At 48.5% G+C, this 12,561-nt stretch overlaps 2 protein-coding genes across 3 annotated transcripts; both read left to right on the top strand.

The window, feature by feature from the left end:
- Positions 1-48: 48 nt before the first annotated feature.
- On the top strand, positions 49-706 carry LOC131258664 (protein UXT homolog). Its single transcript, XM_058260023.1, has 2 exons — positions 49-109; positions 173-706. Exon 2 carries the CDS (start codon positions 180-182, stop codon positions 624-626), a length of 447 nt encoding a protein of 148 aa, XP_058116006.1. The 5' UTR covers positions 49-109; positions 173-179; the 3' UTR covers positions 627-706.
- Positions 707-1,382: 676 nt separating this feature from the next.
- Positions 1,383-6,792, top strand: LOC131258595 (zinc finger FYVE domain-containing protein 9). 2 transcript variants are annotated; one of them, XM_058259946.1, is made up of 5 exons: positions 1,383-1,436; positions 1,574-1,689; positions 1,765-5,603; positions 5,669-5,830; positions 5,907-6,792. In XM_058259946.1, exons 2-5 carry the CDS (start codon positions 1,605-1,607, stop codon positions 6,066-6,068), a joined length of 4,248 nt encoding a protein of 1,415 aa, XP_058115929.1. In that variant the 5' UTR covers positions 1,383-1,436; positions 1,574-1,604; the 3' UTR covers positions 6,069-6,792. The 2 variants fall into 2 exon arrangements, with proteins under 2 accessions (XP_058115929.1, XP_058115928.1); XM_058259945.1 differs by having other exon boundaries at positions 1,414-1,436; positions 1,548-1,689.
- The last annotated feature ends 5,769 nt before the right edge of the window (positions 6,793-12,561 follow it).

Below are 12,561 nucleotides of genomic sequence, written 5' to 3'. Positions count from 1 at the left end.
TCTGTCATTCTTTTCTTCACAACTGTCATGTGCTTCAACATCCTGATCCGCGGGAAAATAGTAAACAAACCGCTTCAACCAATTGTCGTAAAAAACATGAACTTCACAGGTAATTTGGTAATTTTCTAATATAAAACCAGGCACAATAGTTTCATCCTCAATTCAATTATAGCTCCAAGATGATGGACAAACTAACAAGCTCCGAAAACATCAAAACCTTCGTACACGAAAACCTAAAGGAGGATCTTCGAGTGTACGAAAGGCAGCTGAATGAAATTAACGCAGAAACCGTAGAGTATGTTCATCTGAAACACATGATCGAAACGATTCTTCTCAACCAGAAAAATGGTGAAGGTTTCAAAACGCAAGTAAACATCGGAGGAAACATGTTCATGAAGGCGCGGGCCGATAATGCTAGCCGCTTGCTGGTGGACATCGGATTGAAGGTGTACGTTGAGTTTACCATCGACGAAGCGTTGCGGTTTGTAGAAATGAGGATCAAAGTGTTGACGAAACAGGCGGACGTAATCCGAGATAAGAGCATTGAAACGAAAACCAATATTAAACTTGCACTGCTCGTCATCGGCGAGGGTCAGCGTCTTCACAACGTAGAGGAACAACGATAAAACATTGTTAAACGTTAAAACAAGCTTAGATTAGAAGTTACGAGTATGCCCGAAATAGAAGAGTTCGTTTTAACAGAAAATATTGATGCGAATGGGATTATTTTGCATTTTGCAACTGATAAATTAACCACATTCAGCTGTTTGTTGTGACCAAGGTTATCGAAGATTGTTCTTTGTTCTAGTGGTGGGTAAAACGAATCACTCCGAGGTACTCGATTCCTAAAACTCGAATCCCAATCCATCAAACAGTCGCGAGACGATGTAAACCAATTAATTCTGGTCTGTAAATAGTTTATCCTTATTTGAATCTCCATCAAATCACAACTGGTAGCTCCATTTTTAAGTTATCAAAACATGCCTCACATTTCCGATGTGGGGTTCCCTGTTGTAAGTAGTTATGTTGATCTTGAAAATCAAATGACGGGTGTAAATGATGTTTTTTGTAGGCATTCGACTCCGTGGGTTAAATGCAATGGTAGAACAGCTCAGACAATTGACGTTCTACTGTATTTCTTTGTTAAAATAGGTTCCTGATTTTTTCAAAACAAATCAAATCGAGTCTCAAACAAATAACATTTTATTCGAACCCAAACCAAAATCTGATACGAATCCCAAACAAATCAAATCTGAATCAAATTTCAAACAAATCAAACTTGATTTGAATCCCAAACGAATCAAATCTTTTCAATCCGTCAAATGGGATTTGAATCTTTGGAATCCGTCTAAGGATCGAATCTTTGGATCTTCCGAATCCCCATTCTGCCAACACTAGTTGAATCGCAGCGTAAATTGTTCTCGCCAGATAAGCAGGTAAATAACGCCTTTGTGCCTCTGAAATAATCTATCCGGACATCTTTTGTTACCATGGACGATAAGCAAACCCTGGAAACTAGCGGACCAGCGCTAAACACTGGAGTGTAGAGTCGAACATGTTCCGATCATTGCAGGTCTTGTGACGAGAACTTGGAGGACACCGCGATGGACTTGGTGGATATCGATAAGGTATTGGACGACCTCGAGCTAAACGAAGACGATGGCAACAGCATACTTCAACGGGCAGTTGGTGAGAAGTTGGAAGAAACAACCCGTGACCCGCTTCGGGTGTATTTGTTTACCTCTTCCGTTCTTTGCCTTTCAGAACATACCAAACCAAACAAACGTGACGAAACGCCCGTGGTGAATGGAACGACGGAAAACACACCAGCAGCCGCGTCATCGGCGCAGGAAAAGTTAAAGTTTAAGGCCAACGTAGTTAACGTGTCGACGGTGTTTTCTAGTCTCAACGAATACGTGAATGCGGGAGGCACGGAACTGGGAGGCGTAAAACCACCAGTGGTCAGCGAAGACACAGCTAACGAACTGACCATACCGATTGAGCGAAAGCCCCTTCTAACACCACCATCGACCTCATCCATCTCGTCGGACGTCGGAAAGACATCGTCGCCCGCGGTGACCACATCTTCCCCGCGGACCGTATCGTCTCCAGCTTCCTCGCCCGACTCGTCCGTTACGTCGGCGTCTTCATCACGGGTGGCCAGTTCCTCCAGGTCGTCGTCGGCTTCGCGCCGCTCTTCCTCGTCGTCGTCGACGTCGTCTTCGGGAAGCTCGAGTGATGAAGGCGAGCAAGGGCAAGAGGAAAAAGCACACAAGGACGTTGACGCAGAGCCGGGCCCGGGGCATGTGAAGCTTCCTGAAGAGTTGTCTTCTCTCAGTGCCGAAGATTACGTGCTCGATTCGTCCTCGATCACGACACTAGCCACCACCAATGAGGAACGTCAGCGGCAGGAGGTGGTGGAGGTGGTAACGGCCGCACCAAGCGATCCACAGGACACGTCCGCCTTTTCCTACAAGAACAGCCTGTACTCGGACACGCTAAGCAACGATGTGATAAACTTGGAAGGAATCTCGTCCATCTCGTCGATCGTAGCGGTGGATCTTACAAAGAGCGGCCAGGCAGGACATAAGAATGGGCAGGCGGAGGTAGGAGCACCGGTGGCGAAGGATGAGATCGAAACGGAAAACGATGAAGCAGCACCGCAGGGAAAACAGCAGGGTGAAGAGGATGACGCTCGGAAGCCAGTGGTCGGGTTTGAGTCGACCATGGATGACGTTTCCGATACGGAGCTCGAGAGTTACTTGCAGGAGTTGGAAGAGTTTGATTTTCGCAGCGTAAACGTTGAGTCGACGGTTCCGCCAAAACCCGACGGGGTGGAACAAACAGCTGAACAGCAAACGCAAGAGCCCGTGGAGCCAACCGAGACGGCAATTGTTGTGGAGGATGTACCGGCAACACCGGAAGAACCACCACCTCCGGTTCCAAAAGATCGGGCCGACGCCACCAGCATCGATAGTCGCAGCGACGATGACATAAGTCCCAGTTCATCCCGGGGAGAAAACGAGGAAGATCTTATTTCGCAAGCTTCGACGTTGGAATTCAACGACTTAGCGATGGCGGCCGCGGCAGCTACGGCCGCGACGGCTTCCACCCCGCCAGTGGAGGATGTACACGATCCACATGAAATACCGCTGAACGGGTCGGATGTGGAAATCCCCGTTCCCGCCGATACCGAACTCGAAGCTGACTTCCCGCTCGAGGAAGATGGTAGTGAAATAAGGTTCATCGATTGCACCGAAACGGAATCGGAACAGCGACCGATCGCAGATGTCGCGCTCCCGGAGGACGAGCACGAGCTTATGCGTCCCCGGGAACGACCGACTTCGCTCGAGCTAACGGGGACCGCCGCAATGGGTGTGGAGCTTGGTGCTTCACCTGGCCACACGCCACCTTCCACGCGGGTCATGGATCCGGACCATGGGCTGACACTTTCATCCACCAGTTCGGATGATTTTGTCGCCTCGATCGGTGCGCGAACAACTTCGGAACAACCCCCAACGATGGTGGGGGAAGATTTGGCCGCCCGACTTCCGATGGCCGATCCCATTCAATCCCCTTTGGCCCTCTCGTCATCCGGGATGCCCGTGGTTCCGATTCTCAGCCCAGCGCAAGTGCAGCTCGGAAAGGTACAACCATTCTGGGTGCCGGACAATTCCACCAAATTCTGTATGCAGTGCAATCAGAAGTTTTCCGTCATAAAACGACGGCACCACTGTCGAGCCTGTGGCCAGCTGCTCTGCGCTTCCTGCTGCTGCCTGAAGGCGAAGCTGGACTATCTCGGTGACGTTGAGGCCCGCATCTGCATCGAATGCGACGTGATATTAAACATTCAACTGCAGCAAGCGATGGAGGCGGAACAGCAGCTCCAGCTGGCGATGGGAGGCACCGTAGCGGGAGCGGTAAGGAGTCCCCTCGTCGCCGCCGGTCAACGACAGCCGAACCCGAACAATCCGATGGAGTACTGCTCGGTGATTCCTCCGCTTCAGCAGGCGGCCGCCGCAGGCAGTCAGCCGCAGTCCCCGATATCGGTCATGGTTCCGGTCGGGGTGCTCAAGCGAGCCGGAGCGCCACGAAGCATGCGAAAGGATAAGAATGTCATCTTCAGCGATGGCATTCGACCCGGGTGCGATTTGACGGAGCTCGATCACAACTGGGACGCCGTACCGACGAGAACTTCCCCTCCGAGGACTCGCAAGCCGCGCGTACAGACCCCTCCCGGGGCGGACGAGGAAGGAGCCCCGGCGCTACCGATGGTTTCGACCGGAACGCCGTTGGTTTCGTTGATTCCAGCCGAGGAGAACAAATTGCCCCCGGTGCTGAAGCGCATTAGTCCGACAGAGAGCAAGCTGGTTGAGATCGAGAATGATGCCTCGCTGGTGGAAGGTCTCCGTGAGGTCACGCTGACGTTTGCGGTGCAGAAAAACTTCCACGTGCACGTGACGATCGTCGACTTGGCGTGTTGCGTCAATCGGACGGTCATCAACTTCACCACACGTGGTCTACACTACGTTGGTCAGGATGAGATCATCATTCTGTTGGAGCTTGGTGATTCGCGAACGCTTCCGAAAGACATCTTTACGCATCTGAATGAGATATACTGCGAGGCCGCATCCCGTGGGCATATTATAATCGAGCTTGGTTTCTCGCCGGCGCGTACGAACAATTTTCTCGGCTCTAAACATCATGGCGGTTTCCTCTACGTCCGACCGACGTACCAGTGTATGAAGGCGGTGATCGTGCCGGAAGCACCGTACCTGATCGGCTTGCTAATTCACCGGTGGGAAGTGCCGTGGGCAAAGGTGCTCCCGTTGCGGCTGATGCTACGCCTCGGTGCCCTCTACCGGTACTATCCTTCGCCGCACGTAAGCGTCCGGGAGCGCGAATCAGTGTACGTGGAGATTGCGCAAACGATCGTGAACCTGCTGGCTGACTTCCGGCACTTTAGCTACACCATTCCGACCGTGCGCGGGATGGCGATCCACATCGAGCACCGCAAGACGAGCATACTGATCCCGCGGAACCGCTACGAGCAGATGGTGAAGGTGGTGGACGGTTCGAGCGAGCAGCTGATGGCGGTGGCGGGCAACTTTAGCAAGCTGGCGGACGGCCACCTCGTCTGCATCCAAAACACCGAATCGGGCTGCCCGGAAGCGACCCAGTACTCGACGCACGCGATCAACATCGATGGGCAACCGCGGAAGGTGACGGGGGCGAGCTTTCTGGTGCTGGATGGGTCGTTGAAACCGAACGCGGGCCTGACGGGCATGTGCATCATCAAGGAGGACGGGTTGATCGTGCAAATTCCGCCGGTCAAACTGCAGCTGGTGAAGGAAGCGCTGAAAGCGATGAAAAACTACCAGATCGTGTGTGGCCCGAGCGGGGAAGGCGCGGGTGTGGACGAGCAGGCAAAGGAAGTGGTCGCGATCGAGTGGACGACGAATGATCTGAACTACAACATCGGTGTCACGTCGCCGATCGATCGGAAGGCGTTCGATGGCGTGCCGAGTATTCGCGTGCAGCGTGGGACAGACTATTCCAACGCGAACCACATCATCCGGTGGACGGAGGTTTTCGTACTAAAGGTAAGGGAATGGTCCATTTGGGGTGATATGGGACTATGGACCAAGTTTTCGTTTTCATTTTTAAGGGTGACGAAGAATCGAACCATCCCGGTGATCCGATCAACATGTCGAAACTTTCCGAAACGGTTGCAAAGAGTGCCTGCAAGGCGTTGGTGGAATACCTGGACCTGCTCGCATCGAACGGACACTCGAAGATCGCTCTTCGGATCAGTTCAAACCGCGGCCAGGTAAGTTCGGCGACGAATTAGAATAGTTTTTCGAGCCATTTTCATCAACCCTTGCTTGTTTCCATCACCTTTTCAGATGTCCTACGTGGCGGGAAGCGGCGGCAGCAAACTGGCCCCGCTCTACTCGAATGCGCTCGGTCAGGAGGTGATGGGCATGCTGCAACGCCAGGCCACCGCCCTCCACCTCGACCAGCACGATATTGTGTTTGAACTGATTTTCCACATTCTTGACAAGTAAACTAAATTCCTCCTTCCTTCCTCCCCCTCCTCCATTGCCCAACGAGTAAGAAGGCGCCACCAAAAAAAAAACTAAACACGCTCGCAGCTCAGAGTTCCGTTCCCTCAGTAGCGCCTTCATTTCCGTTCCGCCTGTCCGTCGTAGGGCCGTTTTAAGTCGTTTGGAATGAGTTTTTTTTTTGTCCCGAATCGGAAGGAAGCGCACGGCGGAAACAACAATTAATAAAGTGCTGAAAAGCGTGTTCCACTGACGCCGAGAAGGTTGTCGGGAGGTTTGCTTTGAGCGAACCGAAGGGAGGGAGCACGAGGGAAGATAGATTTGAAGAGCAACGTACACACCAGGTGCATAACGTGAGTTATATTATAGAGTATATAGAGTATACATATACATACACATTGCAAATAGATATATATTTCTTATATATAGTTAAAATTATTGAAACGCGGAGGATGAGGGAATTAAAAAAAAACATAACTTTAATATGTTGCAGTTTGTGCGCGCAGCGGTAGTGGTGCGAAGAAGTGGACGGATATTTATATTTGATTTTTTGATGTTTTAACCGTCGTTGGTGAGGAACCGACCCCGGGCTGGTTGGCAATAAAATAAAAACAGTGGGTATTTCGTTGGCAGATGATACTACTACACCCAGTAAGAGTTGCAAACACGATACTACAAAATATATACGCGCGTACGAGGCGCATACAATTACGATGGTCGCTTTATTGTACTCAATTTGTATGACAAATAATAATCAAGATGTGATATCTGCTATCGTTTCTTGGATTTTATTCAAGTAATATCCTTAACGTTTTTTTTCCATTTCACTTCCGTTGCATTAATGCAAATTCAAATTTGAAGCGAATCTGAGTGGCATGTTCATTGGTTCATTCTTAAATGAATGTGTACACTCATCAAGATGAGTGAATGTGAGTTCCGTTCCGCAAAAGAGACCGGACTCATGTAGGTTCAACTATTTGAAAATTCAGTTTAACGAATTACGGCATTTGAATGTTATATTTATTAAAATTTGCCATGTTTATTCAAGTTTTACAATGGATCAAGTGATTCATATACATTTCGCAATACATGATTTCAAAATAATAACTACTGTATGTTATGTTGAGTGAGATTAAGTTAAGCTTTAAGTAAATCTAAACAACTAAACCAAAAAATGGATAGCGAAATGAACAGAGGAATTTAGTATAGCCTTAAACTAGTTTATATGACGGAAATATGAAAATGTGCAGCATCTATCTTATGTTAATTCGTAATATCTACCGCTACACTTACTGGAAATGAAAATGGAATAGAACATATTCAACATTAGATGCTTTCCAATCATACGAGAATTTTATTCTTATAAGTGCCGCAAAATATTTCTTTTTCTTTGCAGCAGTAGAGCCAATCAAATCAAGTTTTACTATCAAAGGGTACACGCGAGATGCAGATACTTTTCCACAAATTGCCATAATTATGCCATGGTGATGGCATTTACGTTACGTTGTCGCTGGGCTTTATTTTCTTACGCAAAAGTATGTTGCGATAAGTTTTTATTCCTTCCCTCCAATCCACGTGGGAGTCGTTCCACAGAAGGAAGATCCCGTCTTCAATAGAAAATGTGGCACATTATTTTATCTTCACCTAGCATAAACCATCCTCCACCGGCTTGGGGAAATCAAAAACCCTCCCCCCCGCGCTCTCCAAAAACCGGTGAAGATCGCGTGGCATCTTCCTACAGAAAAACGTCAGTCATTCAGCGACCATAATTAACTATTGGGCGATGCCTACCGGGCGTCTCGCGGGCGCAGCGCATCCTCCGAATAATGTTTCACCGCGCAAACAATACGCGATCGGCGGCATCTTTGCGTTGGCTTCGGTGCGTCCTGTATCAAGTTGTTTGTGCGAAAGGTATCCTACCCTCGACGGTGGCTCCGACGGCTGCATAGCTGCGAGGTGGCGGAAAAAGGGTGGCACGGTGGAGGTGTGGATTGTGACCCCTTTGAGCAGCATTCCATCCAATCACTCAAAAGCTTGCGGGCTCGGGCGTCGAGTGTGTATGCAATCCATTTGCATATCATAGAGTGCAAGTCGAGCTGCTTAAGATTTTTCAAACCAGCCATTCCCTGAGGAGAGCTGGGCGCTCGAGAGTGGGCGCGAATAAAAGGGAGGGTGGCGCACAAACACAGCCCGGCTTGGAGAGGGTGTCTTGTGTTGGGGCAAACGAATGCGCAGCCCCCAATCCAACCAAGAATAATAACATTCATAACAGCAATGGGATGGAACCCTACGAAGGGTCGGTCGCCTTCTTACAAAGATAAGCCTCCCTTGGGGAGGGGGAATGTAGGGGAGGAGAAACAAAACATTTGGAGGAAAAGCAGCCAGAGCGGTGGCCTAACATTACAAATGACACACAATAATGCGCGCACTAAAGGCACACTTTCGCTTCAAACACTCCTTGGGGGAGTTGTACTACCGTGGGGCGGTTGGGGAAGATGGAAGGCAAAGCATTGGCACTTGGAACGGTACTTTTAACTTTTTTGTATTATTGCAGGATCATCGATCTCCCCGCGTGCGATCGTAACGGTGGCCGGAGACCCGTTCCGTCGAGTTCCCCACGCCGATAATGAGCCTTCCGATGACGACGATGATGATGATGATGATACTGGGACTGCTGAAGAGGTCCACCGGGGTCCTCCACCGTAAGAGCGTAAGATATCGAATGTTTTATTAGTACACCGCAGCGAGGGCTCTCTCAGAGGTGGCTGACTTCCCTCCGCCGGAAGATGATCGCCAGCGCAAGATAGGCGCCTTGACACCCACCGGTCAGAACTGACTCGCTTCGGGAAGCGAAAATGAACGATTGTCACTGTCCGCGGACCAGACGGACGAGACTAAGGCCTGGCTAAGAGATAGTCGATAGGTCGGCTGGAAATGTTATGCAAAGTATCCCGCACTCTCGCACGCGGGACGAACGTTTTCAACATTTTCCAGCCAACTTTGTACTACTCCACTCGGCCGCACGCTGGAAAGCGTGACCATCCGTCACCTTGCCGGTTCCCCCGTTCCGGCCGATCCGCGAGAGATGAGTTAAAAACCGTCCGGCGATCCGAGGCCGAGGTACATTTATGACTCCTGTTCGGTGGCCGGGCAGGATCGATCAATCTTTTCCCGCCATCGGCTTCCCATTGCCGCCGCCATCACGCTAATCGTTCGTGGGAGGAAGACCGGCTCCGGACTGGGACTGACACTAACGTAAAGTAGACGGGACACGCACCCCAAACGCACGCCCCCCTCGAGAGGCGAGCTCGAGAAAGAGCTTTAATCCGTAAACAGTCAAAATGTCACTTCGAGTAGCGGCCGGGAAAAGTGTCTCAAGGATCACGCAAATGCGGGGAGTGATTCGTCCGCAGCCGCCCTTTGGGAGTTGACATTCCAACCGGCTTCTCCCTGCCTTCTGTTCTCTGGTTTTCATTTTTCTTGTTTTCCCTCCCACCCGACGGTGCTATCTCAATCTAGTCGACCGCAGAGTGGACATGAATTCCGCGAGCTGCAAGTAGCATTAACGACTTAGACGCAACACTTTGAAAGCGGAGACACACACGTACAGCAAAGATCAATCAATCTCCCTTCGCGCACCGAAATGGCATCCTGCGGAAGGTACTTGCCGGTGGTTCATTTCTTAATTCTGTCAACTACAGAATGGAAGGAAAATGCATTATAGAGCCCTTGCTCCTCGAGGGCAATCTTATCGAATTCTCATCTCTGTCTAACGGAGCTGCAACGAAGAAAAGCGAAAGAAAGTAACAAGGAAATAGGGGAGGAACATTGCATTGTATAATAAAATCATCTTAAACAACGTAGCGTTGTCCCGGGAAGATCTTACCTCTTATCGCCGCCGTGAACGGCCAAAGACAACGCATCGCGACGGTTGAGATGCTGCGGCCGAGGATCGCAAGCCCTTTTGGCAAGCGAAGGGAAACCCACATCGGGCGGAAAATGAAGTGAGAAAAGATGGAGATAAAATTTATTTCATAATTAAAATTAATTATCTCAATTAATCTGGTTGGCATCGAACCGCGATCACGATGGAGGCCGGACCCGGTGAGGCCGCGAAGTGCAAACAGTGACGCGGTGAGAAGCTGCTGGCCGTGTTGGCTTGCTCGTTACCTGTCCGATTGTGTCCGATAGTGTTTGCCGTTCCTGCCACGGGATGGGTGTGGAGAAGAGATTTAAGGACGATAAGACGACGCCCTTTCTGCCAGCGAAACCCACGGAACGGAGCGGATTGATCGCCCGAGCACGACGTCCAACTGCCACGTCCTCGTCTTTCCAGGGAGTTGCGTGGGAGGGGGGGGGGGGGGGGGGGGGAATCTTACCAGCCAGGATCAATTAGCCACCGTTGGGGTTCGTGGTGGAGCGAGGGGAGGGAGACTTTTCTCCAGGGAAGTGGGAAGGCGCGTGTTGCGTTGGCGTGGATTGCACACATCGAACAACCGGGACGGTCGGCTGTCGGGAATGTTTAAATAAACGGAAGGAAGTCACGGGCGCGTCGTTCGGGAAGCGGGAGTTTTTCCATGTTTGATTTCATGTTGCAATCTGTCCGGCAAATGTCGATCAACTTTCCTACCATTCTCTTGTGATGTTGTTTTCCGTTGCCTTAATGCTGCAAGAATAAAACAATATCGGGAGAATGTAATACTAGTAACATTGAATATTAAAATAGACGATCAGTTGAAAATAAAACAATATCTAAATTATGTGTTGAAACTAAATTTCACGTAATAGCGGGAATGAAAGATAAAATAAAATAAAACCAACCGACAAGAATTAATAAAACTCAGCAATCACTCCTGTTTGAAGTCTTTAACATAAAAAAACGTAGTTTTGGTAAGCTTCCAGTGATTACTCGGCAGAAGTTACATAAGTATTACATTGCCATCGTTTGTCTTGTAATTAAAGAACTCAGGTTCAGGTTTATAATAAATGCTTCGGGTTGACTGGTTGCTTAACAACTAACTAACGTATTCGAGGTTTGCTTCTTTTATATGCATCTATCTAGACTACTTTGATATAACCCCCTCTCAATCCGACATTCTTATTTTGTTGACTAGCCGTTTAAATTGTGTCGGATTACATTTATTCATTCGAAAGCGATTCACAACTTTTTCAAAAGTTCGCTTCTTGTGACAAAACTTGAGAAATGACCAGGTACGTGGCGCTTTCACTGCGCTTTAGCCTTAGGTTACCCCCTTCTAATGATATCTCATCTTCATTCGGTACCGGTTCCACAACTGCAACCGCTTTAGCCAACGTATTCGAGATGTCCTTCTTTTATGTGCATCTATCTGGACTACTTTGATATCAGTTTGAAAAGACCGTCAAATTTGCTCTTGGAATAGTTTACCAAAATCTTTACGAACTCACTATTGTTGTGATTTTAAATCTATTCTTAAACGAACCAAGGCACAAGAACAGTATATTTTAAATACTCGGGTACAGCACGGACTACGATCGGATAAAATCCGTTCGACGGTCGGTGAAAAATGAACTCTGTGCGTGTATACCTTTCATGCTCAAAGGTTCCTTTGAAGCCTGCAGCTTCGTTTATACCGATAGCGTTGAAGTGTTTCCATGTAATGGATGATTGTTTCTTTTCAAACGAAGTCGTTAGTAATCATTTCAATAATTATACAATAAGATAATTAATTCATAAAAACTACAAATAGCATCCTCAGAAAAGCGATTAACACTCTTGTTTTAAATAAGAACCCTCAAATGTGCGAATTCGTTGAGAATCCGCGGCTTAAAACCTCGCGGATTTCTTCCAATACAAACGGGAACGAACGGATTTGCCCAAAGAGTTCATTTCGTTCACATTCAAAATGGCAGGTAAAATGAACATATTTAAGGGGAGATGAGTGAAATTTTTCCCGCGCTTTTTCACTTGAGTGACCTTTGACAACTCGATTCGAACGTATATTTTTCGATCGTAGTCCGTGCTCGACGCGACTAACTTAATCGAATAAATCATACACTGTTTTCAAAGCAACATTAGTTAAATGGCTAAGTGGTTGTATATAAATCAATCGAATTTGTTAAAAAAGCATGACACATCTTGTTCGCTACTCCTCTGTCTTAATCCAATCCATTTATTTCATTTCCAATCAATTTAATTATTAGCACTTTGTATGAACACTAGAACGATCCAGGAGTAATCGAAATATAAAATCAAATAAAGTCCGGTTCGAGGGCCGGATAAGAAGGTAAAGCAGCATACAACTGAGCACTGAGCACATATCCTGCACCTTTACGACCTGCAGGCGAACAATATATTATAGCACCTTTGCTTCGCGCGGCGAACTGCTGAAAAGTATGATCCAAAGTGGATTTATTGTCCCACCCGCCCCGCGGCCCTGCTGGCGTCCCGTTGGCGGATTTGCGAGGCCCTTCCCCCGGGAATCGCGTCTTAAGACGCTCGGTTTTATTGAACGGA

The sequence above is a fragment of the Anopheles coustani genome, chromosome 3 (assembly GCF_943734705.1).
Source record: "Anopheles coustani chromosome 3, idAnoCousDA_361_x.2, whole genome shotgun sequence".
Taxonomy (NCBI): Eukaryota; Metazoa; Arthropoda; class Insecta; order Diptera; family Culicidae; genus Anopheles; species Anopheles coustani.
Note: the sequence above shows the minus strand (reverse complement) of the source record. Positions and strands in the feature narration are given on the sequence as shown.

What these genes read in the sequence shown, in the direction of transcription:
- LOC131258595 (XM_058259946.1), top strand. Translation starts at nt 1,605, where the DNA reads ATGGACTTGGTGGATATCGATAAGGTATTGGACGACCTCGAGCTAAAC. An exon ending in CATACTTCAACGGGCAGTTG is followed by an intron (nt 1,690 to 1,764) that starts GTGAGAAGTTGG and finishes TTTGCCTTTCAG; the next exon opens with AACATACCAAACCAAACAAA. An exon ending in CGGAGGTTTTCGTACTAAAG is followed by an intron (nt 5,604 to 5,668) that starts GTAAGGGAATGG and finishes TTCATTTTTAAG; the next exon opens with GGTGACGAAGAATCGAACCA.
- LOC131258664 (XM_058260023.1), top strand. Translation starts at nt 180, where the DNA reads ATGATGGACAAACTAACAAGCTCCGAAAACATCAAAACCTTCGTACAC.